This window comes from Oncorhynchus mykiss, chromosome 18 (genome assembly GCF_013265735.2).
Source record: "Oncorhynchus mykiss isolate Arlee chromosome 18, USDA_OmykA_1.1, whole genome shotgun sequence".
NCBI classification, from domain to species: domain Eukaryota; kingdom Metazoa; phylum Chordata; class Actinopteri; order Salmoniformes; family Salmonidae; genus Oncorhynchus; species Oncorhynchus mykiss.
The window spans coordinates 7,000,542-7,025,541 of record NC_048582.1 but is presented as its reverse complement, the minus strand read 5'-3'; the positions used below and the strand labels follow the sequence as shown (position 1 = coordinate 7,025,541).

The 25,000-nt window shown below is 41.9% G+C and overlaps 1 protein-coding gene across 7 annotated transcripts in view; it reads left to right on the top strand.

Annotated features, from left to right (window-relative positions):
• Positions 1–25,000, top strand: part of LOC118936564 (cyclin-dependent kinase-like 5) — a 61,847-nt gene that overhangs the window by 6,187 nt on the left and 30,660 nt on the right. For 6 of the 7 annotated variants that reach the window (XM_036951503.1, XM_036951505.1, XM_036951500.1 and 3 more), the window contains exon 2: positions 3,348–3,382. The exons of the other annotated variant lie outside the window; for it this stretch is intronic. Coding sequence is in view for 5 of the 6 variants with exons in the window: in XM_036951505.1 (XP_036807400.1) it covers positions 3,348–3,382 (35 nt within the window). In the remaining variant the exon portion in view is untranslated. The remainder of the gene's footprint in view (positions 1–3,347; positions 3,383–25,000) is intronic. 7 annotated transcript variants of the gene reach the window in all.

The window sequence follows — 25,000 nt, the reverse complement described above, 5'->3', positions numbered from 1 at the left end:
TATATGTGGTTGACTGGCTGAAGGGCTGAGGCTGATAGCCCAGGGCTACAGGGCGAGGGAGTGGCAAGCCTCTCTCAGGCCAGGGAGAGATACTCCGAGCTGGGGTATAAATGACCGGCTTCTTCCCTGGCCCATGGTTCCTTCACTGGTCCCTCCACTAATACAATTTAACGCTAGATCAGATGAGTCATTTCATTCCCATGCCATTTGTTGACGGAAGGATCCTCATCACACAGATTACTTGTCACCCATCACCCGGGGGGTGATGAGTTTCCAACTCTCCTCAATTCAGGAAGTGATGCAACAAAGGAGGGGAGGGACCACCAGTTATAGAACATATCATGGAAGAGGCTTTTCTTCTCCCGTCAAGACACTCTTGACTGAGTGACACGGACAGGAACTTCATATCAGGAAGTTAGTAAGTTGGTTTTCAAGAGCGATGGATGGGGTACATTCTGCATTTCGTAGAGTCATTTATTGATTGTTGATTGGCATATCTGACATGTAGTTCTGAAGATAATAGAGAAGTCAATTTTTCAGTAGCAGATTGAAATTCACTGACTATCTACTGGCTATGTGATGACTATTCACAGACTATCTACTGGCTATGTGATGACTATTCACTGACTATCTACTGGCTATGTGATGACTATTCACTGACTATCTACTGGCTATGTGATGACTATTCACAGACTATCTACTGGCTATGTGATGACTATTCACAGACTATCTACTGGTTATGTGATGACTATTCACTGACTATCTACTGGCTATGTGATGACTATTCACAGACTATCTACTGGCTATGTGATGACTATTCACAGACTATCTACTGGCTATGTGATGACTATTCACAGACTATCTACTGGCTATGTGATGACTATTCACAGACTATCTACTGGCTATGTGATGACTATTCACTGACTATCTACTGGCTATGTGATGACTATTCACAGACTATCTACTGGCTATGTGATGACTATTCACAGACTATCTACTGGCTATGTGATGACTATTCACAGACTATCTACTGGCTATGTGATGACTATTCACAGACTATCTACTGGCTATGTGATGACTATTCACAGACTATCTACTGGCTATGTGATGACTATTCACAGACTATCTACTGGCTATGTGATGACTATTCACAGACTATCTACTGGCTATGTGATGACTATTCACAGACTATCTACTGGCTATGTGATGACTATTCACTGGCTATCTACTGGCTATGTGATGACTATTCACAGACTATCTACTGGCTATGTGATGACTATTCACTGACTATCTACTGGCTATGTGATGACTATTCACTGACTATCTACTGGCTATGTGATGACTATTCACAGACTATCTACTGGCTATGTGATGACTATTCACAGACTATCTACTGGCTATGTGATGACTATTCACAGACTATCTACTGGCTATGTGATGACTATTCACTGGCTATCTACTGGCTATGTGATGACTATTCACAGACTATCTACTGGCTATGTGATGACTATTCACAGACTATCTACTGGCTATGTGATGACTATTCACAGACTATCTACTGGCTATGTGATGACTATTCACAGACTATCTACTGGCTATGTGATGACTATTCACAGACTATCTACTGGCTATGTGATGACTATTCACTGGCTATGTGATGACTATTCACAGACTATCTACTGGTTATGTGATGACTATTCACAGACTATCTACTGGCTATGTGATGACTATTCACAGACTATCTACTGGCTATGTGATGACTATTCACAGACTATCTACTGGCTATGTGATGACTATTCACTGACTATCTACTGGCTATGTGATGACTATTCACAGACTATCTACTGGCTATGTGATGACTATTCACTGGCTATGTGATGACTATTCACAGACTATCTACTGGCTATGTGATGACTATTCACAGACTATCTACTGGCTATGTGATGACTATTCACTGACTATCTACTGGCTATGTGATGACTATTCACAGACTATCTACTGGCTATGTGATGACTATTCACAGACTATCTACTGGCTATCTACTGGCTATGTGATGACTATTCACAGACTATCTACTGGCTATGTGATGACTATTCACAGACTATCTACTGGCTATCTACTGGCTATGTGATGACTATTCACAGACTATCTACTGGCTATGTGATGACTATTCACAGACTATCTACTGGCTATGTGATGACTATTCACAGACTCTCTACTGGCTATGTGATGACTATTCACAGACTATCTACTGGCTATGTGATGACTTCAATAATTATCTACTGGCTATGTGATGACTATTCACAGACTATCTACTGGCTATGTGATGACTATTCACTGACTATAGACTGACTATCCACCAACTAACAACTGACTATAAACTGACTATAAACTGACTATAAACTGAATATCCACTGACTATAAACTGACTATAAACTGACTATAAACTGACTATCCACTGACTATCAACTGACTACCTCCTGACCGGTCATGTTGTCATGTAGGTAATGGAGGAATCAGGTTTGCTCTGCCAGCATCTGTCAGAATGCCAGAAAGCAGTGGGCCTCCCGAGTGGTGCTTTGGTCTAAGTAGCTGTGCCACTAGAGATCCCGGTTCGAGTCCAGGCTCTGTCGCAGCCGTCTGCGACCGGGAGACCCATGGGGAGGCACACAATTGGCCCAGCGTCGTCCGGGTTAGAGGAGGGTTTGGCCGGCAGGGATGTCCTTGTCCCATCGCGCTCTAGCGACTCCTGTGGCCGGGGAGCAGTGCACACTGACATGGTCGCCAGGTGCAGGGTGTTTGCTCCAACACATTGGTGTGTCTGGCTTGTCAAGAAGCAGTGTGGCTTGGTTGGGTTGTGTTTTGGAGGACGCACAGCCCTCGACCTTCGCCTCTCCCGAGTCCGTACGGGAGTTGCAGCAATGAGACAAGACTGTAACTACCAATTGCATATCACAAAATTGGGGAGAAAAAGGGTAAACAGCATTTATACATATATATATATATATATACATACAGATATATACATATACATACATATATATACAAAAAACAAAGCCAGAAAGCCAAATGAAGGGTTCACAGTTGAAGTCAGTTGAAATATGGATGAGCATAAAGTGGGCATGAGCTGAGGTGCATGACATCTCCCAAGACTGTTTCTTCACCCTTGAATGACTACAGAACATAGTGAAGATGAGCTCCAGTTCACTCACCTATACCTTGTTTAGAGAATATCAACTCTTTATAGTAGGATTTCACAACTTTTTTTAGCCGAACCATTAATACAAATATAAGTGATGTTTGGATACATCCCTGTTGCTAAGCGTTCTCCTCTCTTCTCTCTCCAGGAGCCTATGGAGTGGTTCTGAAGTGCAGGCACAAGGTAAGACCATGACGGCATCAGTGTCACACAGTCGATTCTTCAGGAAGTCTTATGTGAAATGCACAGTAACATTTTACTCTTTATCCTTAAGGTATACATGCTTATAACAGGTTCTCTTCATCCTTAAGGTATACATGCTTATAACAGGTTCTCTTCATCCTTAAGGTATACATGCTTATAGCAGGTTCTCTTCATCCTTAAGGTATACATGCTTATAACAGGTTCTCTTCATCCTTAAAGGTGCAATATGCTGAAACCGCTTTCCTGGTTGCTAAAATTCGAATAGTTTGCCTAATTTCAGTCTAGAGCAGAATCAACTAGGGATATATCATGTCACTTCTCTAGAGTCTAGAGCAGAATCAACTAGGGATATATCATGTCACTTCTCTAGAGGCCAGAGCAGAATCAACTAGGGATATATCATGTCACTTCTCTAGAGGCCAGAGCAGAGTCAACTAGGGATATATCATGTCACTTCTCTAGAGGCCAGAGCAGAATCAACTAGGGATATATCATGTCACTTCTCTAAAGTCCAGAGCAGAGTCAACTAGGGATATATCATGTCACTTCTCTAGAGTCTAGAGCAGAATCAACTAGGGATATATCATGTCACTTCTCTAGAGTCCAGAGCAGAATCAACTAGGGATATATCATGCCACTTCTCTAGAGCCTAGAGCAGAATCAACTAGGGATATATCATGTCACTTCTCTAGAGTCTAGAGCAGAATCAACTAGGGATACATCATGTCACTTCTCTAGAGGCCAGAGCAGAATCAACTAGGGATATATCATGTCACTTCTCTAGAGTCCAGAGGTAGCTAAATCATTCAGCCTACTTGTAGTGGAGGTTGCAGGATCAGATGGAAAGCATATTCTGTCTGCACCACTTTGGATGGCAGCCTGCTTGCTGTTCCTCCTCACAATTAGGCATCTTCGTTCCGTAATATTGAAGACAGTGCGATGTTACAGCTATATTTAGACATCTAGCCAGAAGCCACCCAAACTAGGCCTATCTGAACTATGACCATGATCAATAACATCGCCAGGTAGACTATTGTTCTGGCAAAGATGAGTCACTATTTTATATGATAGACTCGGTCCTTCTCTATTTTTGCAGAGTAAAACTGGAGGAAATGAAACAAAATATTGGTCACTACCCACTGGGCACAGTTTAAGGTCTAAAATTAAAAAATTGATTAAATAGTTGTTTTTCTCATCAATCTACCCACAATAACCCATAATGACAAAGCAAATACAGATTTTTAGACATTTTTGCAAATGTATTAAAAATAAAAAATGGAAATATCACATTTACATAAGTATTCAGACCCTTTACTCTTTGGCAGTGATTACAGCCTTGAGTCTTCTTGGATATGACGCTACAAGCTTGGCACACCTGTCTTTGGGGAGATTCTCCCATTCTTCTCTGCAGATCCTCTCAAGCTCTGTCAGGGTGGTTTGGGAGCGTCGCTGCACAGCTATTTTCAGGTCTCTCCAGAGATGTTGCATCAGGTTCAAGTCTGGGCTCTGGCTGGGCCAATCAAGGACATTCAGAGACTTGTCCCTAAGCCACTCCTGCGTTGTCTTGGCTGCGTGCTGATGTAACGGATGTGAAACGGCTAGCTTAGTTAGCGGGGGTACGCGCTAAATAGCGTTTCAACCGGTGACGTCACTTACTCTGAGACCTTGAAGTAGTAGTTCCCCTTTGCTCTGCAAGGGCCGTGGCTTTTGTGGAGCGATGGGTAACGATGCTTCGTGGGTGACTGTTGTTGATGTGTGCAGAGGGTCCCTGGTTCGCGCCCGGGTATGGGCGAGGGGACGGTCTAAAGTTATACTGTTACACTTAGGGTCGTTGTCCTGTTGGAAGGTGAACCTTCGACCCTGTATGAGATCCTGAGCGCTCCTGAGCAGGTTTTCATGAAAGATCTCTCTGTACGTTGCTCCGTTCATCTTTCCCTCTATCCTGACTAGTCTCCCAGTCCCTGCCGCTGAAAAACATCCCCACAGCGTGATGCTGCCACCACCATACTTAACCGTAGGGATGGTAATGGCCAGGTGATGAGCTGTGCCAGGTTTCCTCCACACATTACGCTTGGCATTCAGGGCAAAGAGTTCAATCTTGGTTTCATCAGACCATAAAATCTTGTTTCTCATGGTCTGGGAGTCCTTTAGGTGCCTTTTGCCAAACTCCAAGTGGGTTGTCATGTGCTTTTACTGAGTAGCTTCCATCTGGTCACTCTACTATAAAGACCTGATTGGTGGAGTGCTGCAGAGATGGTTGTCCTTCTGGAAGGTTCTCCCATCTCCACATAGGAACTCTGGAGCTCTGTCAGAGTGACCATCGGGTTCTTGGTCACCTCCCTGACCAAGGCCCTTCTCCCCCAATTGCTGGGTGTTGTTTGGCAGGGCGGCCAGCTCTAAGGAAAAGCTTTGGTGGTTCCAAACTTCTTCCATTTAAGAATGATGGAGGCCATTGGGTTCTTGGGGACCTTCAATGCTTCCCCAGATCTGTGCCTCTACACGATCCTGTCTCGGAGCTCTACGGACAATTCCTTTGACCTCATGGCTTGGTTTTTGCTCTGACATGCACTGCCAACTGTGCAGTGTGTGCGTTTCCAAATCATGTCCAATCAATTGAATTTACCACAGGTGGACTCAAATGAAGTTCTAGAAACATCTCAAGGATGATCAATGGAAACCGGATGCACCTGAGTTCAATTTCGAGTATCATAGCAAAGGGTCTGAATACTTGTGTAAATAAGGTATTTCAGTTTTTATGTTTTATACATTTGTAAAAAAAAATATTTAAAAAAATTGTAAAAGTTTTAAAAAAAAAATGTAAGTAAAAGAAAATGCTTTGTCATTATGGAGTATTGTGTATAGATTGTTGAGGATTTAAAAAAAAAAGTCATCCATTTTAAGTGAAGGGGTCTGAATACTGTCTGAATGCACTGTATGCCCGTTACAGTATGTGGGTTCTGATGAAAGGAACGTCATGTTTTTAAACGAGATTAAGCCTGCAGAGATCCATAGACAGGCAGAATCTGATACTCGGGGCTGATCTATTTCTTTGATGGAATGTGTGGTGTGCAGTAAGTACACTTTTGGTCATTGTATTCATATTTTGATGTGATACGTGGTCATGGTTACCCATGACATGTCATTTCACCAGTGTTGGCTACACCTGATGATTAGGCCCTAACTTAAAGCCCCGTGTAGTTTGGAACAATAGGATCAACTTACTGATTCATTACATGGAAATCATGTTGAACAAAAACCTTCTAGTTTATTGATAGTTGTCTTGGGCACAGCAGCATAACCTTCTAGTTTATTGATAGTTGTCTTGGGCAGAGCAACATAACCTTCTAGTTTATTGATAGTTGTCTTGGGCACAGCAGCATAACCTTCTAGTTTATTGATAGTTGTCTTGGGCAGAGCAACATAACCTTCTAGTTTATTGATAGTTGTCTTGGGCAGGGCCGAGCAACATAACCTTCTAGTTTATTGATAGTTGTCTTGGGCAGGGCCGAGCAACATAACCTTCTAGTTTATTGATAGTTGTCTTGGGCACAGCAACATAACCTTCTAGTTTATTGATAGTTGTTTTGGGCAGGGCCGAGCAACATAACCTTCTAGTTTATTGATAGTTGTCCTGGGCACAGCAACATAACCTTCTAGTTTATTGATAGTTGTCCTGGGCACAGCAACATAACCTTCTAGTTTATTGATAGTTGTCCTGGGCAGAGCAACATAACCTTCTAGTTTATTGATAGTTGTCCTGGGCACAGCAACATAACCTTCTAGTTTATTGATAGTTGTCCTGGGCACAGCAACATAACCTACTAGTTTATTGATAGTTGTCCTGGGCACAGCAACATAACCTTCTAGTGTATTGATAGTTGTCCTGGGCAGAGCAACATAACCTTCTAGTGTATTGATAGTTGTCCTGGGCAGGGCAGAGCAACATAACCTTCTAGTGTATTGATAGTTGTCCTGGGCAGGGCAGAGCAACATAACCTTCTAGTGTATTGATAGTTGTCCTGGGCAGGGCAACAGAACCGTGTAGTGTATTGATAGTTGTCCTGGGCAGGGCAGAGCAACATAACCTTCTAGTGTATTGATAGTTGTCCTGGGCAGGGCAGAGCAACATAACCTTCTAGTGTATTGATAGTTGTCCTGGGCACAGTAACATAACCTTCTAGTGTATTGATAGTTGTCCTGGGCAGGGCAGAGCAACATAACCTTCTAGTGTATTGATAGTTGTCCTGGGCAGGGCAACATAACCTTCTAGTGTATTGATAGTTGTCCTGGGCAGGGCAGAGCAACATAACCTTCTAGTGTATTGATAGTTGTCCTGGGCACAGCAACATAACCTTCTAGTGTATTGATAGTTGTCCTGGGCAGGGCAGAGCAACATAACCTTCTAGTGTATTGACAGTTGTCCTGGGCAGGGCAGAGCAACATAACCTTCTAGTGTATTGATAGTTGTCCTGGGCAGAGCAACATAACCTTCTAGTGTATTGATAGTTGTCCTGGGCAGAGCAACATAACCTTCTAGTGTATTGATAGTTGTCCTGGGCAGGGCAGAGCAACATAACCTTCTAGTGTATTGATAGTTGTCCTGGGCAGAGCAACATAACCTTCTAGTGTATTGATAGTTGTCCTGGGCAGAGCAACATAACCTTCTAGTGTATTGATAGTTGTCCTGGGCAGGGCAGAACAACATAACCTTCTAGTGTATTGATAGTTGTCCTGGGCAGAGCAACATAACCTTCTAGTTTATTGATAGTTGTCCTGGGCAGAGCAACATAACCTTCTAGTGTATTGATAGTTGTCCTGGGCAGAGCAACATAACCTTCTAGTGTATTGATAGTTGTCCTGGGCAGGGCAGAGCAACATAACCTTCTAGTGTATTGATAGTTGTCCTGGGCAGAGCAACATAACCTTCTAGTGTATTGATAGTTGTCCTGGGCAGAGCAACATAACCTTCTAGTGTATTGATAGTTGTCCTGGGCAGAGCAACATAACCTTCTAGTGTATTGATAGTTGTCCTGGGCAGAGCAACATAACCTTCTAGTGTATTGATAGTTGTCCTGGGCAGAGCAACATAACCTTCTAGTGTATTGATAGTTGTCCTGGGCAGGGCAACAGAACCGTGTAGTGTATTGATGTGGTCCTGGGCAGAGCAACATAACCTTCTAGTGTATTGATAGTTGTCCTGGGCAGGGCAGAGCAACATAACCTTCTAGTGTATTGATAGTTGTCCTGGGCAGGGCAACAGAACCGTGTAGTGTAATTGATGTGGTCCTGGGCAGGACAGAACAACAGATCCAAGGTCAATCAGAAGCAGTGTTGGTAACGTGGACCTTTAACTGTTGACATCATCAACTCCGCATCATATTGATTAATGAGGCTACAGCAAAACCTAAATTGATCATCTCTTCGTTGGGCAGTTGATCCGGCCTGGGGGGAAACTATTTGGAGCAGGGGGAAAAGTTAATAGTGTATGTCCCAAATGGCACTCTATTCCGTATATAGTGCACTACTTTTGACCAGGGCTCATAGGGATCTGGTCTAAAGTAGTGTACCAAATAGAGAATAGGGTGCCATTTTAGAAGCTAGCAATAGTTTTAGTAGGCAGACACCTCCATTCACAGGTTGGGAAATGATTCACTAATTTAATTAATTGAACTATTGAAGTCAGAATCATAATAAAATCATCATAATAATATACGGACTAATTTGGCAAATGAGGCTAAATCATTTTTATGAAAAGTTCACTAAAGTTTCTCTGCAATATACAGGCCATGTCCTAGAAAATATTTTCCAGTCCAAGTTACCTCTTATCTCAATTATTGTCATTTTATGCTGATGTTCCCCAATAGCCTCTCAGAAATCCTGTTATGCTGATGTTCCCCAATAGCCTCTCAGAAATCATGTTATGGGGTGTATTTTATTTGTATTTTTAGCCTGAAACCTTTTTTTAGTGGAAAGGGGTTTCCTGAATCCTGATTAATATTTAATTTCTCTGCTCACTGTAATATGGTCTGAGTCTGAAATGGGACCCTATTCCCTACATAGTGTCCTACTTTTGACCAGACCCTATGCAGGACCTGGTCAAATGTAGTGCACTATATAGGGAATAGGGTCCCATTTTGGATGCAACCTTGGTCAAAGCCAGCATGCAGAACAGCACCCTCCTCAGTAGCTGAATCTTTTAGAACATGTTTCAGATGAAACCTACCAGAATCACCTCAGTAGCTGAATCTTTTAGTACATGTTTCAGATGAAACCTACCAGAATCACCTCAGTAGCTGAATCTTTTAGGACATGTTTCAGATGAAACCTACCAGAATCACCTCAGTAGCTGAATCTTTTAGGACATGTTTCAGATGAAACCTACCAGAATCACCTCAGTAGCTGAATCTTTTAGTACATGTTTCAGATGAAACCTACCAGAATCACCTCAGTAGCTGAATCTTTTAGGACATGTTTCAGATGAAACCTACCAGAATCACCTCAGTAGCTGAATCTTTTAGTACATGTTTCAGATGAAACCTACCAGAATCACCTCAGTAGCTGAATCTTTTAGGACATGTTTCAGATGAAACCTACCAGAATCACCTCAGTAGCTGAATCTTTTAGTACATGTTTCAGATGAAACCTACCAGAATCACCTCAGTAGCTGAATCTTTTAGGACATGTTTCAGGTGAAACCTACCAGAATCACCTCAGTAGCTGAATCTTTTAGGACATGTTTCAGATGAAACCTACCAGAATCACCTCAGTAGCTGAATCTTTTAGGACATGTTTCAGATGAAACCTACCAGAATCACCTCAGTAGCTGAATCTTTTAGGACATGTTTCAGATGAAACCTACCAGAATCACCTCAGTAGCTGAATCTTTTAGTACATGTTTCAGATGAAACCTACCAGAATCACCTCAGTAGCTGAATCTTTTAGGACATGTTTCAGATGAAACCTACCAGAATCACCTCAGTAGCTGAATCTTTTAGTACATGTTTCAGATTAAATCTAATAGAATTTAATGCTTGGTGAGAATTGACCATTTGTCAAAAGAATGTTTGGTCTCTTGATTGACAGGCTGACCAACCAATCACCCGCAGCCCTTCCACTTCGGCTGCCTGATGGTTGTGATTGTCTTGATGAACGGGTATTTTACTTTGTTCAAGTTTGTTTACCATTCTCTCATTCTTCCTTTGGATGGAGAAACAGAGAGATGGGAGGGTTGGCTCTCCTCTCTTCCCTGTGATTGTGTCATCTACATGTGTTGTTCCTGGCTGGTCTATTTTGAGACAGCAGAGAGAGAGACTGCATCTTTTCATTTGTCTTTTCTCTCCCAGACGCGTTTCTGTTTGCACAGATTGGCACAGCTGTGGACGCTTGTGCTTGTGCTCCAGCTCCCCCAAACCAAACTCAACTGTGAGCTTTCGGCTCACAACTCATAGCAAACAGTTCCTTTCTTGTGTGGGTTGCTGAAAATCAGAGTTGTAGAGTTGAACTAGTCGATGTTTCACTTCACCATCCATTCTGAGGAAGACTGGGGCGGCAGGTAGCCTAGTGGTTAGAGCGTTGGGCCAGGAACCGTAAAGGTTGCTGGATTGATTCCCTGAGCTGACAAGGTAAAGATCTGTTGTTCTGCTCCTGAACAAGGCAGTTAACCTGCTGTCATTGTAAGTAAGAATTTGTTCTAAACTGACTTGCCTAGTTAAATAAAAAATCAGTTTGGAGTGACTGCAGACACAACATGACTAATGTTATGCTTCACACGTTCTGAACAATGGCTAACTTAATATTTCAATTTCTGATCTTTGTGAGGGGGTGTGGTTACTGGCTGTCCTTATGAAGAGAACTGTAGGGGGTGTGGTTACTGGCTAGTGTCCTTATGAAGAGAACTGTAGGATGTGGAGTTAGTGGCTAGTGTCCTTATGAAGAGAACTGTAGGGGGTGTGGTTACTGGCTAGTGTCCTTATGAAGAGAACTGTAGGAGGTGGAGTTTGTGGTTAGTGTCCTTATGAAGAGAACTGTAGGATGTGGAGTTAGTGGCTATCCTTATGAAGAGAACTGTAAGGGGTGTGGTTACTGGCTATCCTTATGAAGAGAACTGTAGGAGGTGTGGTTACTGGCTATCCTTATGAAGAGAACTGTAGGGGGTGTGGTTACTCGCTGTCCTTATGAAGAGAACTGTAGGGGGTGTGGTTACTGGCTATCCTTATGAAGAGAACTGTAGGGGGTGTGGTTACTGGCTGTCCTTATGAAAAGAACTGTAGGGGGTGTGGTTACTGGCTGTCCTTATGAAGAGAACTGTAGGGGGTGTGGTTACTGGCTGTCCTTATGAAGATAACTGTAGGGGGTGTGGTTACTGGCTATCCTTATGAAGAGAACTGTAGGGGGTGTGGTTACTGGCTGTCCTTATGAAGAGAACTGTAGGGGGTGTGGTTACTGGCTATCCTTATGAAGAGAACTGTAGGGGGTGTGGTTACTCGCTGTCCTTATGAAGAGAACTGTAGGGGGTGTGGTTACTGGCTATCCTTATGAAGAGAACTGTAAGGGGTGTGGTTACTGGCTATCCTTATGAAGAGAACTGTAGGGGGTGTGGTTACTGGCTGTCCTTATGAAGAGAACTGTAGGAGGTGTGGTTACTGGCTATCCTTATGAAGAGAACTGTAGGATGTGTGGTTACTGGCTATCCTTATGAAGAGAACTGTAGGGGGTGTGGTTACTCGCTGTCCTTATGAAGAGAACTGTAGGGGGTGTGGTTACTGGCTATCCTTATGAAGATAACTGTAGGGGGTGTGATTACTGGCTATCCTTATGAAGAGAACTGTAGGGGGTGTGGTTACTCGCTGTCCTTATGAAGAGAACTGTAGGGGGTGTGGTTACTGGCTATCCTTATGAAGAGAACTGTAGGGGGTGTGGTTACTGGCTAGTGTCCTTATGAAGAGAACTGTAGGATGTGGAGTTAGTGGCTAGTGTCCTTATGAAGAGAACTGTAGGGGGTGTGGTTACTGGCTAGTGTCCTTATGAAGAGAACTGTAGGAGGTGGAGTTTGTGGTTAGTGTCCTTATGAAGAGAACTGTAGGATGTGGAGTTAGTGGCTAGTGTCCTTATGAAGAGAACTGTAGGAGGTGGAGTTAGTGGCTAGTGTCCTTATGAAGAGAACTGTAGGAGGTGGAGTTAGTGGCTAGTGTCCTTATGAAGAGAACTGTAGGAGGTGGAGTTTGTGGTTAGTGTCCTTATGAAGAGAACTGTAGGAGGTGGAGTTACTGGCTAGTGTCCTTATGAAGAGAACTGTAGGAGGTGGAGTTACTGGCTAGTGTCCTTATGAAGAGAACTGTAGGAGGTGGAGTTAGTACATTGCCAGGCATGACTGATGTGAAGCTTCACTTGTCTGCAGTATCTACCGTAGTCTAATAGTCCCTGTGTTATCCTGTAGTGTAGTAGTGTAGTCTAATAGTCCCTGTGTTATCCTGTAGTGTAGTGTAGCAGTGTGGTCTTTCCCTGGGGAGGGGCTCAGGCAGACAGTCAGGCAGGCGGGGGACGGGTGAATGGATGAGGGCACATTGGATTTGTTCTGCCAGGCCTCGTTACACTGTAGTCCCCACTGTAGTACTGACTGACATCCAGGGTGAGGCTATAGAGGCCCAGGCAGCTCAGTTCAAGGAGTAGAAACAGTGATAACTTGGATTTGTTTGTGTCTCTAACCTGTATTTCTCTGACAGAACTGTTATGGCATCTATTGGTTACTAGGGATGGTCATGAGTACTGAACGGGCATCACAACTCCATCTATTGGTTACTAGGGATGGCCATGAGTACTCGAACGGTCATCACAACTCCATCTATTGGTTACTAGGGATGGTCATGAGTACTGAACGGTCGTCACAACTCCATCTATTGGTTACTAGGGATGGCCATGAGTACTCGAACGGTCATCACAACTCCATCTATTGGTTACTAGGGATGGCCATGAGTACTGAACGGGCATCACAACTCCATCTATTGGTTACTAGGGATGGCCATGAGTACTCGAACGGTCATCACAACTCCATCTATTGGTTACTAGGGATGGTCATGAGTACTGAACGGTCGTCACAACTCCATCTATTGGTTACTAGGGATGGCCATGAGTACTCGAACGGTCATCACAACTCCATCTATTGGTTACTAGGGATGGTCATGAGTACTGAACGGTCGTCACAACTCCATCTATTGGTTACTAGGGATGGCCATGAGTACTCGAACGGTCATCACAACTCCATCTATTGGTTACTAGGGATGGTCATGAGTACTGAACGGTCATCACAACTCCATCTATTGGTTACTAGGGATGGCCATGAGTACTCGAACGGTCATCACAACTCCATCTATTGGTTACTAGGGATGGTCATGAGTACTGAACGGTCATCACAACTCCATCTATTGGTTACTAGGGATGGTCATGAGTACTCGAACGGTCATCACAACTCCATCTATTGGTTACTAGGGATGGCCATGAGTACTCGAACGGTCATCACAACTCCATCTATTGGTTACTAGGGATGGTCATGAGTACTGAACGGTCGTCACAACTCCATCTATTGGTTACTAGGGATGGCCATGAGTACTGGATGGGCATCACAACTCCATCTATTGGTTACTAGGGATGGACAGGAGTACTGAACGGGCGTCACAACTACATCTATTGGTTACTAGGGATGGTCATGAGTACTGAACGGGCGTTACAACTCCATCTATTGGTTACTAGGGATGGACAGGAGTACTGAACGGGCATCACAACTCCATCTATTGGTTACTAGGGATGGCCATGAGTACTGAACGGGCATCACAACTCCATCTATTGGTTACTAGGGATGGACAGGAGTACTGGATGGGCATCACAACTCCATCTATTGGTTACTAGGGATGGCCATGAGTACTGAACGGGCATCACAACTCCATCTATTGGTTACTAGGGATGGACAGGAGTACTGGATGGGCATCACAACTCCATCTATTGGTTACTAGGGATGGACAGGAGTACTGGATGGGCATCACAACTCCATCTATTGGTTACTAGGGATGGACAGGAGTACTGGATGGGCATCACAACTCCATCTATTGGTTACTAGGGATGGACAGGAGTACTGGATGGGCATCACAACTCCATCTATTGGTTACTAGGGATGGACAGGAGTACTGGATGGGCATCACAACTCCATCTATTGGTTACTAGGGATGGACAGGAGTACTGGATGGGCATCACAACTCCATCTATTGGTTACTAGGGATGGACAGGAGTACTGGATGGGCATCACAACTCCATCTATTGGTTACTAGGGATGGACAGGAGTACTGGATGGGCATCACAACTCCATCTTTAACCAGATATATATATATATATATTTCAAATACTGTAAAGCTATTATGTGGAATGTGCTTTGTGACTGCCCAAACAGGCAAATACATTTTTATTTGTGAAAGAAAATTCATTTTTGTCCTGAAGACAACGTTAATTTGCTTTGACTCTAGTGTTCCATTGTACTTGTGTATTTGCGGGGCATAACAAATAAGAAACCAAGTCAAGAATCACACAGTTCTTCTCCCTAAATCCCCTTTCCCCTCCGCGTCTACACACAAGCTCCCGTTAGGCCTACAGAAATACATATAAAACCTATCTAACTGTGTAACGTGTGTGCTGGGAGTCGGGAATCAAGTTCAGGGAGTGAATCATTTAATAAATAAATGTCTATAAAACGTGTCTAACTGTGTAACGTGTGTGATGGGAGTCGGGAATCAAGTTCAGGGAGTGAATCATTTAATAAATAAATGAAAACATTATCCAAAACAAGAAACACGAACAACGCACAGACAGGAAACAGAAACAATAACGCCTGGGGAAGGAACCAAAGGGAGGGACATAAATAGGGAAGGTGATCAGGGAGGTGATGGAGTCCAGGTGGTGCTGATGATACGCAGGTGCGCGTAACGATGGTGTCAGGTGTGCGCCATAACGAGCAGCCTGGTGACCTCGAGGCCGGAGAGAGAGCACAAGTGACAATCTGATGGGATACGCAGGCTTCATTCCTTCCCAAATGACGTCAGTTTTAGGGAAATATGTGTTTCAACAACGAGCTACAGTTTTGGAATAATTGCGCCCTGTCTATTTTCCGTATAGAAATCATTTGCGAACTGCTAGTGCCTAAGCTATAACCCCACCCTAAACATAGACAAGTTCCACACTCAAAATATGCAAAACCATTAGTTTTATAAAGACAAAGAGCGTATTTTCATCAGAATCATTGAGCCTATGCCTACTCACCAAACTGATGTTGTGGCCATAATTCATCCCCATGCATTGTTCAATGTGGAATTGTTCATCCATGTTTTTATTTTACTCCAATGAACAGGCTGAATAAACTAAATAAAACGTCTGTATTTTGTAAAAAAATAAATAAATACAGATATTGGTTTGTAACCCTGAATAAAATGATCTTTCAACTCACCAAATTGAGCCCTGTTTCAAATGATCTCTCTTTGAGAGTCACTGTTTCAGACGCGAGATGTGCATCACTTCACACTGGAAAAGGTTTTGGTTCTAAATGAGCTAAATGAGGCTGTGCCATCGCACCATTGACTTCTATGAACGGACCACTGCTGAGGTTACTACCTTTTTAAAGATTGTGTTCCATTATATAATATAACCAGTTGATATGACAGAGTGTGTTCCATGATATAATATAACCAGTTGATATTGCAGAGTGTGTTCCAGGAAATAATATAACCAGTTGATATTGCAGAGTGTGTTCCAGGATATAATATAACCAGTTGATATTGCAGATTGTGTTCCAGGATATAATATAACCAGTTGATATTGCAGAGTGTGTTCCAGGATATAATATAACCAGTTGATATTAGTGTGTTCCATGATATAATATAACCAGTTGATAGTACAGAGTGTGTTCCAGGATATAATATAACCAGTTGATAGTACAGAGTGTGTGCCAGGATATAATATAACCAGTTGATAGTACAGAGTGTGTTCCAGGATATAATATAACCAGTTGATAGTACAGAGTGTGTTCCAGGATATAATATAACCAGTTGATATTGCAGATTGTGTTCCAGGATATAATATAACCAGTTGATAGTACAGAGTGTGTTCCAGGATATAATATAACCAGTTGATAGTACAGATTGTGTGCCATGATATAATATAACCAGTTGTAATTGCAGATTGTGTTCCAGGATATAATATAACCAGTTGATATTACAGATTGTGTTCCAGGATATAATATAACCAGTTGATAGTACAGATTGTGTGCCAGGATATAATATAACCAGTTGATAGTACAGAGTGTGTGCCAGGATATAATATAACCAGTTGTAATTGCAGATTGTGTTCCATGATATAATATAACCAGTTGATAGTACAGAGTGTGTTCCATGAAATAATATAACCAGTTGTAATTGCAGATTGTGTTCCATGATATAATATAACCAGTTGATAGTACAGAGTGTGTGCCAGGATATAATATAACCAGTTGATATTGCAGATTGTGTTCCAGGATATAATATAACCAGTTGATATTAGTGTGTTCCATGATATAATATAACCAGTTGATAGTACAGATTGTGTGCCAGGATATAATATAACCAGTTGATATTGCAGATTGTGTGCCAGGATATAATATAACCAGTTGATAGTACAGATTGTGTGCCAGGATATAATATAACCAGTTGATAGTACAGATTGTGTTCCAGGATATAATATAACCAGTTGATAGTACAGATTGTGTTCCATGATATAATATAACCAGTTGTAATTGCAGATTGTGTTCCAGGATATAATATAACCAGTTGATATTACAGATTGTGTTCCATGATATAATATAACCAGTTGATAGTACAGATTGTGTTCCAGGATATAATATAACCAGTTGATATTGCAGAGTGTGTTCCAGGATATAATATAACCAGTTGATATTACAGATTGTGTTCCATGATATAATATAACCAGTTGATATTACAGATTGTGTTCCATGATATAATATAACCAGTTGATAGTACAGATTGTGTTCCATGAAATAATATAACCAGTTGATAGTACAGATTGTGTTCCAGGATATAATATAACCAGTTGATAGTACAGATTGTGTTCCATGATATAATATAACCAGTTGATATTACAGATTGTGTTCCATGATATAATATAACCAGTTGATAGTACAGATTGTGTTCCATGAAATAATATAACCAGTTGATATTACAGATTGTGTTCCAGGATATAATATAACCAGTTGATAGTACAGATTGTGTTCCATGATATAATATAACCAGTTGATAGTACAGATTGTGTTCCATGATATAATATAACCAGTTGATAGTACAGATTGTGTTCCATGAAATAATATAACCAGTTGATAGTACAGATTGTGTTCCAGGATATAATATAACCAGTTGATAGTACAGATTGTGTTCCATGATATAATATAACCAGTTGATATTACAGATTGTGTTCCATGATATAATATAACCAGTTGATAGTACAGATTGTGTTCCATGAAATAATATAACCAGTTGATATTGCAGATTGTGTTCCAGGATATAATATAACCAGTTGATATTAGTGTGTTCCATGATATAATATAACCAGTTGATAGTACAGATTGTGTGCCAGGATATAATATAACCAGTTGATATTGCAGATTGTGTACCAGGATATAATATAACCAGTTGATAGTACAGATTGTGTGCCAGGATATAATATAACCATATTACGGTTTTAATAAATTGGCACTTGCGTTTTTTATTGACTGAATATATTTGGGGCGATTTATCAATTAGAATGAGTTATCTGTAACGGTTGTGATAAATTGGACATTGTTGCGTACTGTTGGGATATAGATAAATACACACATATTTTTTCCAGTGCGTTCCTTGTGTTCTAAAAACTTGAGTACTCAAAAATAAATCCTGCGAGTACTCAAACAGTCAAAAAAAAAATGTCACGTCCATCCCTAGAAGAGTGATAACTTACATCTGTTTGTGGCTCTAACCTGTATAACATTTATCTGACAGAGCGGTTATGGAATCTATAGGCAGTAGTCTGACTTGAGATCCGTGCCCATCTTAATTTCAAATCTTCACAATCGGATTAGAAGGAAAGGTTCCAAGGAAAGGTTCCAAGGAAAGGTTCCAAGGAAAGGTTGAATACTGAGGAAGGGATGTCAACATAATCAGCCCACAGAATCTGATCTTGTGATTGGTTGACACTGTGCCTGGCATTAAAGAAAGCCATACTGCCTCATTAAATGTTTATACTGATAAAACCTCATTCTGGAAGGACTCCCCGTGGCTTATTCCCAAAGCAACGTTAATATTTCATCGGCATACAAGAACGCAGCTTTCCGTAGGTAGGCCAAGTGTCAGTACTAGTAACAACGGGCTTCTTGTAGCTCCATCATATCTTAGAGGTATGAACATGGTCCTCAATAAATACTTAGAGAAGTAATGTACCACATTAGATATGAATGCTTTGGGAAACTCACCCTTGATATTTCCTCAAAATGTAAAAACTATCTATACTTCACATGCACTACCAGTAAAAAGTTTGGACACACCGACTCATTCAAGGGTTTTTGTTTATTTTCTACTATTTTCTACATTGTACAATAATAGTGAAGACACCAAAACTATGAAATAACACATATGGAATCATGTAGTAACCAAAAAAGTGTTAACCAAATCAAAATATATTTTATATTTCAGATTCTTCAAAGTAGCCACCCTTTCTTTCATAGTTTTGATGTCTTCACTATTATTCTACAATGTAGAAAATAGTAAAAATAAAGAAAATTAGTCCAAACTTTTGACTGGTACTGTATATTTTACATGGCGCGATGCTCCTTTCTCTAGAAGACAAAGGCACTGGCCGAGACACATACCTCTCCACTGACATGAAGTTGCCATTGTCTCAGAGTAGTAGGCTTTGAATAGTCCAGTGTTGGATTCTTCAGCTGCCTTACAGTAGTACCATACTGTGTGGGTTATGAATGAAGAATGGGACATCGTGATCTCATGCAGATTGCGATAGCAATGTCTGATATTGTTTTACTGTCTCTTCTCAGAGCCACTTGCTTGTACTTTAGCTAAATGAGTGGCTCTCTCTCCCTCCCTGTCTCTGTAATGTCCTGTACATACATAGTAGATGTTAGTGGACTTGAACCAAGACTGTCTGGTTTGGTCATAAGACGTGTTCACTGTCACTGTAAAGGCCTGATTGTCTTTGACTTCTTTACCCCTTCAGTGCAGATCAGTAAAGTATTCCCCCCTTCAGTGCAGATCAGTAAAGTATTCCCCCCTTCAGTGCAGATCAGTAAAGTATTTACCCATTCAGTGCAGATCAGTAAAGTATTTACCCATTTAGTGCAGATCAGTAAAGTATTTAACCCTTCAGTGCAGATCAGTAAAGTATTTACCCATTTAGTGCAGATCAGTAAAGTATTTAACCCTTCAGTGCAGATCAGTAAAGTATTTAACCATTCAGTGCAGATCAGTAAAGTATTCCCCCCTTCAGTGCAGATCAGTAAAGTATTTAACCCTTCAGTGCAGATCAGTAAAGTATTTACCCATTCAGTGCAGATCAGTAAAGTATTTACCCATTCAGTGCAGATCAGTAAAGTATTCCCCCCTTCAGTGCAGATCAGTAAAGTATTTAACCATTCAGTGCAGATCAGTAAAGTATTCCCCCCTTCAGTGCAGATCAGTAAAGTATTTAACCCTTCAGTGCAGATCAGTAAAGTATTTACCCATTCAGTGCAGATCAGTAAAGTATTTAACCCTTCAGTGCAGATCAGTAAAGTATTTACCCATTCAGTGCAGATCAGTAAAGTATTTAACCCTTCAGTGCAGATCAGTAAAGTATTCCCCCCTTCAGTGCAGATCAGTAAAGTATTTACCCATTCAGTGCAGATCAGTAAAGTATTTACCCATTCAGTGCAGATCAGTAAAGTATTTACCCATTCAGTGCAGATCAGTAAAGTATTTATCCATTCAGTGCAGATCAGTAAAGTATTTAACCCTTCAGTGCAGATCAGTAAAGTATTTAACCCTTCAGTGCAGATCAGTAAAGTATTCCCCCCTTCAGTACAGATCAGTAAAGTATTTATCCATTCAGTGCAGATCAGTAAAGTATGTATCCCTTCAGTGCAGATCAGTAAAGTATTTACCCATTCAGTGCAGATCAGTAAAGTATTTATCCATTCAGTGCAGATCAGTAAAGTATGTATCCCTTCAGTGCAGATCAGTAAAGTATTTATCCATTCAGTGCAGATCAGTAAAGTATTCCCCCCTTCAGTGCAGATCAGTAAAGTATTTATCCATTCAGTGCAGATCAGTAAAGTATTTATCCATTCAGTGCAGATCAGTAAAGTATTTACCCATTCAGTGCAGATCAGTAAAGTATTCCCCCCTTCAGTGCAGATCAGTAAAGTATTTATCCATTCAGTGCAGATCAGTAAAGTATGTATCCCTTCAGTGCAGATCAGTAAAGTATTTACCCATTCAGTTCAGATCAGTAAAGTATTTATCCATTCAGTGCAGATCAGTAAAGTATTCCCCCCTTCAGTGCAGATCAGTAAAGTATTACCCCTTCAGTGCAGATCAGTAAAGCCTTCCTATCTGGTAGTGTCTGTCTGTAGTAACCTATGACCAATAACCATGACAGGGTTCTCACTAGATGTCCATGCCACAGTTATATGACTATATCGTGATTGTCAAAATTGATGTTTCTCTAGTCTGTTTGGGACCTGGCACACACAATGAGAAAGAGTTAGTGCTGCTTAGTGACTTCCCAGCAGACGGTGCTCAGTTCCTACTAACATATCCATCTGACTATCCATGACAGAAGTGATCTAGAACTCATCAAGTCATCATCACTCACTGTACTGTGTTATTTTCACACGGCTAGACCACAGAAATAAAAGCCTTTTAGCCTCTGTGGAAGAGTGCTGTTATTTATACCCTCTATCAGCTGAAACCAGGACAGGGAAGGGAAGAGAGAGTGGGGGCAGAGAGAGAGAAAGGGAGAGAGAGAAAGAAAGACATTTAAAGAGAGAGAGGGAGGGAGAGTGAGAGAGAAAAAAGAGGGAGAGAAAAGAGAGAGGAGAGAGAGCGAGAGAGAAAGGAAAGAAAGAGAAATGAAAGAGGGAGAGAGAAATGAGAGAGAGAGAGAGAGAGAGAGAGAGAGAGATAGAGAGAGAGATAGAGAAAGGAAAGAAAGAGAAATGAAAGAGGGAGAGAGAAATGAGAGAGAGAGAGAGAGAGAGAGAGAGAGAGAGGGAGAGAGAGAGAAAGGAAAGAAAGAGAAATGAAAGAGGGAGAGAGAAATGAGAGAGAGAGAGAGAGAGAGAGAGGGAGAGAGAGAGAGAGAGAGAGGAGAGCAGCAGCAGGGTTTTAAATGGGTCACCTTGAGAGGAGCACCATCATCAGAGGCCAGTATATATGGATGAGAAAAAAAGGATGGATGAGGAATGGAGGATGGATGAGGAATGGAGGATGGATGAGGAAAGATTGATGGATGAGGAAAGATTGATGGATGAGGAATGGAGGATGGATGAGGAATGGAGGAATGGAGGAAAGCCTGGCTAGTTCCTTGAAGTCGTGTGGAAAACCCACTCACTACGTTGTGTTCCAAATGTCACAGTATTCCCTATTTAGTGCACTACTTTGGACCAGCACCCATAGGGCTCTAGTCTAAAGTAGTGCACTATGTAGTGAATAAGGTGCCATTTGGGACACCGATATTGAGAGGAGGCTTATCATCACAGAGCAGCCTGAAAGAGGGGATATCTCCACAGTGCAGGATATCTCCACAGTGCAGGATATCTCCCCAGAGCAGGATATCTCCTCAGAGCGGGATATCTCCTCAGTGCAGGATATCTCCACAGTGCAGGATATCTCCACAGTGCAGGATATCTCCTCAGAGCAGGATATCTCCTCGGTGCAGGATATCGCCACAGTGCAGGATATCTCCTCAGAGCAGGATATCTCCTCAGTGCAGGATATCTCCTCAGAGCAGGATATCTCCACAGTGCAGGATATCTCCACAGTGCAGGATATCTCCTCAGAGCAGGATATCTCCTCGGTGCAGGATATCTCCACAGTGCAGGATATCTCCTCAGTGCGGGATATCTCTACAGTGCAGGATATCTCCACAGTGCAGGATATCTCCTCAGAGCAGGATATCTCCTCAGTGCAGGATATATCCTCAGAGCAGGATATCTCCTCAGTGCAGGATATCTCCTCAGAGCAGGATATTTCCACAGTGCAGGATATCTCCTCAGTGCAGGATATCTCCTCAGAGCAGGATATCTCCTCGGTGCAGGATATCTCCACAGTGCAGGATATCTCCTCAGAGCAGGATATCTCCTCAGTGCAGGATATCTCCTCAGAGCAGGATATCTCCACAGTGCAGGATATCTCCACAGTGCAGGATATCTCCTCAGAGCAGGATATCTCCTCGGTGCAGGATATCTCCACAGTGCAGGATATCTCCTCAGTGCGGGATATCTCCTCAGAGCAGGATATCTCCTCAGTGCAGGATATCTCCTCAGTGCAACAGTGCAGGATATCTCCTCAGAGCAGGATATCTCCTCAGAACAGGATATCTCCTCAGTGAGGGATATCTCCTCAGTGCAGGATATCTCCTCAGTGCAACAGTGCAGGATATCTCCTCAGAGCAGGATATCTCCTCAGAACAGGATATCTCCTCAGTGAGGGATATCTCCACAGTGCAGGATATCTCCTCAGAGCAGGATATCTCCACAGGGCAGGATATCTCCTCAGAGCAGGATATCTCCTCAGTGCAGGATATCTCCTCAGTGCAGGATATCTCCACAGAGCAGGATATCTCCACAGTGCAGGATATCTCCTCAGTGCAGGATTTCTCCACAGAGCAGGATATCTCCACAGTGCAGGATATCTCCACGGAGTAGTGGGGTAAAAAAAAACACTCTGTGAATGAAGGGTGTGTTTGAGTGTACCAGTGTAATCGTATTGAGTGTACTCATATTGAGTGTACTAGTATTGCGTGTACTCATATTGAGTGTACTAGTATTGAGTGTACTAGTATTGCGTGTACTCATATTGAGTGTACTAGTATTGAGTGTACTAGTATTGAGTGTACTCATATTGAGTGTACTAGTATTGCGTGTACTCATATTGAGTGTACTAGTATTGAGTGTACTAGTATTGCGTGTACTCATATTGAGTGTACTCATATTGAGTGTACTAGTATTGAGTGTACTCATATTGAGTGTACTAGTATTGCGTGTACTCATATTGAGTGTACTAGTATTGCGTGTACTCATATTGAGTGTACTAGTATTGAGTGTACTAGTATTGCGTGTACTAGTATTGTGAAAGTATTTGAGGTGTGTGTACTAGTATTGAGTGTACTAGTATTGTGAAAGTATTTGAGGTGTGTGTACTAGTATTGAGTGTACTAGTATTGTGAAACTATTTGAGGTGTGTGTACTCATATTGAGTGTACTAGTATTGAGTGTACTAGTATTGTGAAAGTATTTGAGGTGTGTGTACTAGTATTGCGTGTACTAGTATTGCGTGTACTAGTATTGTGAAAGTATTTGAGGTGTGTGTACTAGTATTGAGTGTACTAGTATTGTGAAAGTATTTGAGGTGTGTGTACTAGTATTGAGTGTACTAGTATTGTGAAAGTATTTGAGGTGTGTGTACTCATATTGAGTGTACTAGTATTGAGTGTACTAGTATTTGAAAGTATTTGAGGTGTGTGTACTAGTATTGAGTGTACTAGTATTGTGAAAGTATTTGAGGTCTGTGTACTCATATTGAGTGTACTAGTATTGAGTGTACTAGTATTTGAAAGTATTTGAGGTGTGTGTACTCATATTGAGTGTACTAGTATTGCGTGTACTAGTATTTGAAAGTATTTGAGGTGTGTACCTTGGAGTTTCCACTTTGGGACTATTCCATTGGCTCCATCCTATAGTGTCCGTTGGTTGGTTGCGTGGTGTCCTGTTCCTGCCCACTCCCCACTAGACGTCCAGCAGCGGCCATGTTTTATTTGCCAAGCATTTAAACTGTTCTCTCGTTTGTGAAACAATAACACCCTGGTCTGTGCTATTTAGACCTTGGCTGGCTGTTGCTCATTTCCTACTGAATCAATGTAGGTTGTGTAGGTTAATTATTTCTACAGGAACACTTTGATGCTGGGCTCATGTGTGTGTGTGTGTGTGTGTGTGTGTGTGTGTGTGTGTGTGTGTGTGTGTGTGTGTGTGTGTGTGTGTGTGTGTGTGTGTGTGTGTGTGTGTGTGTGTGTGTGTGTGTGTGTGCGCGTGCGTGTGTGCGTGCGTGTGTGTATACTTCTTCTTATTGTTACTTTGTCCTTGATGTTCACACTATGTACTGTAGATCAATGACTAGCCAGGGATAAAGATATCCATGACATTCATTCTGCCAATATCAGAAAGTTAGGCCTACGTATTTTACCCTTTAAAGCCAACAGCACAAACTGGTATGGTATGGATGTCTCTGGGATGGATATCTCTGGTACAGATATCTCTGGTATGGATATCTC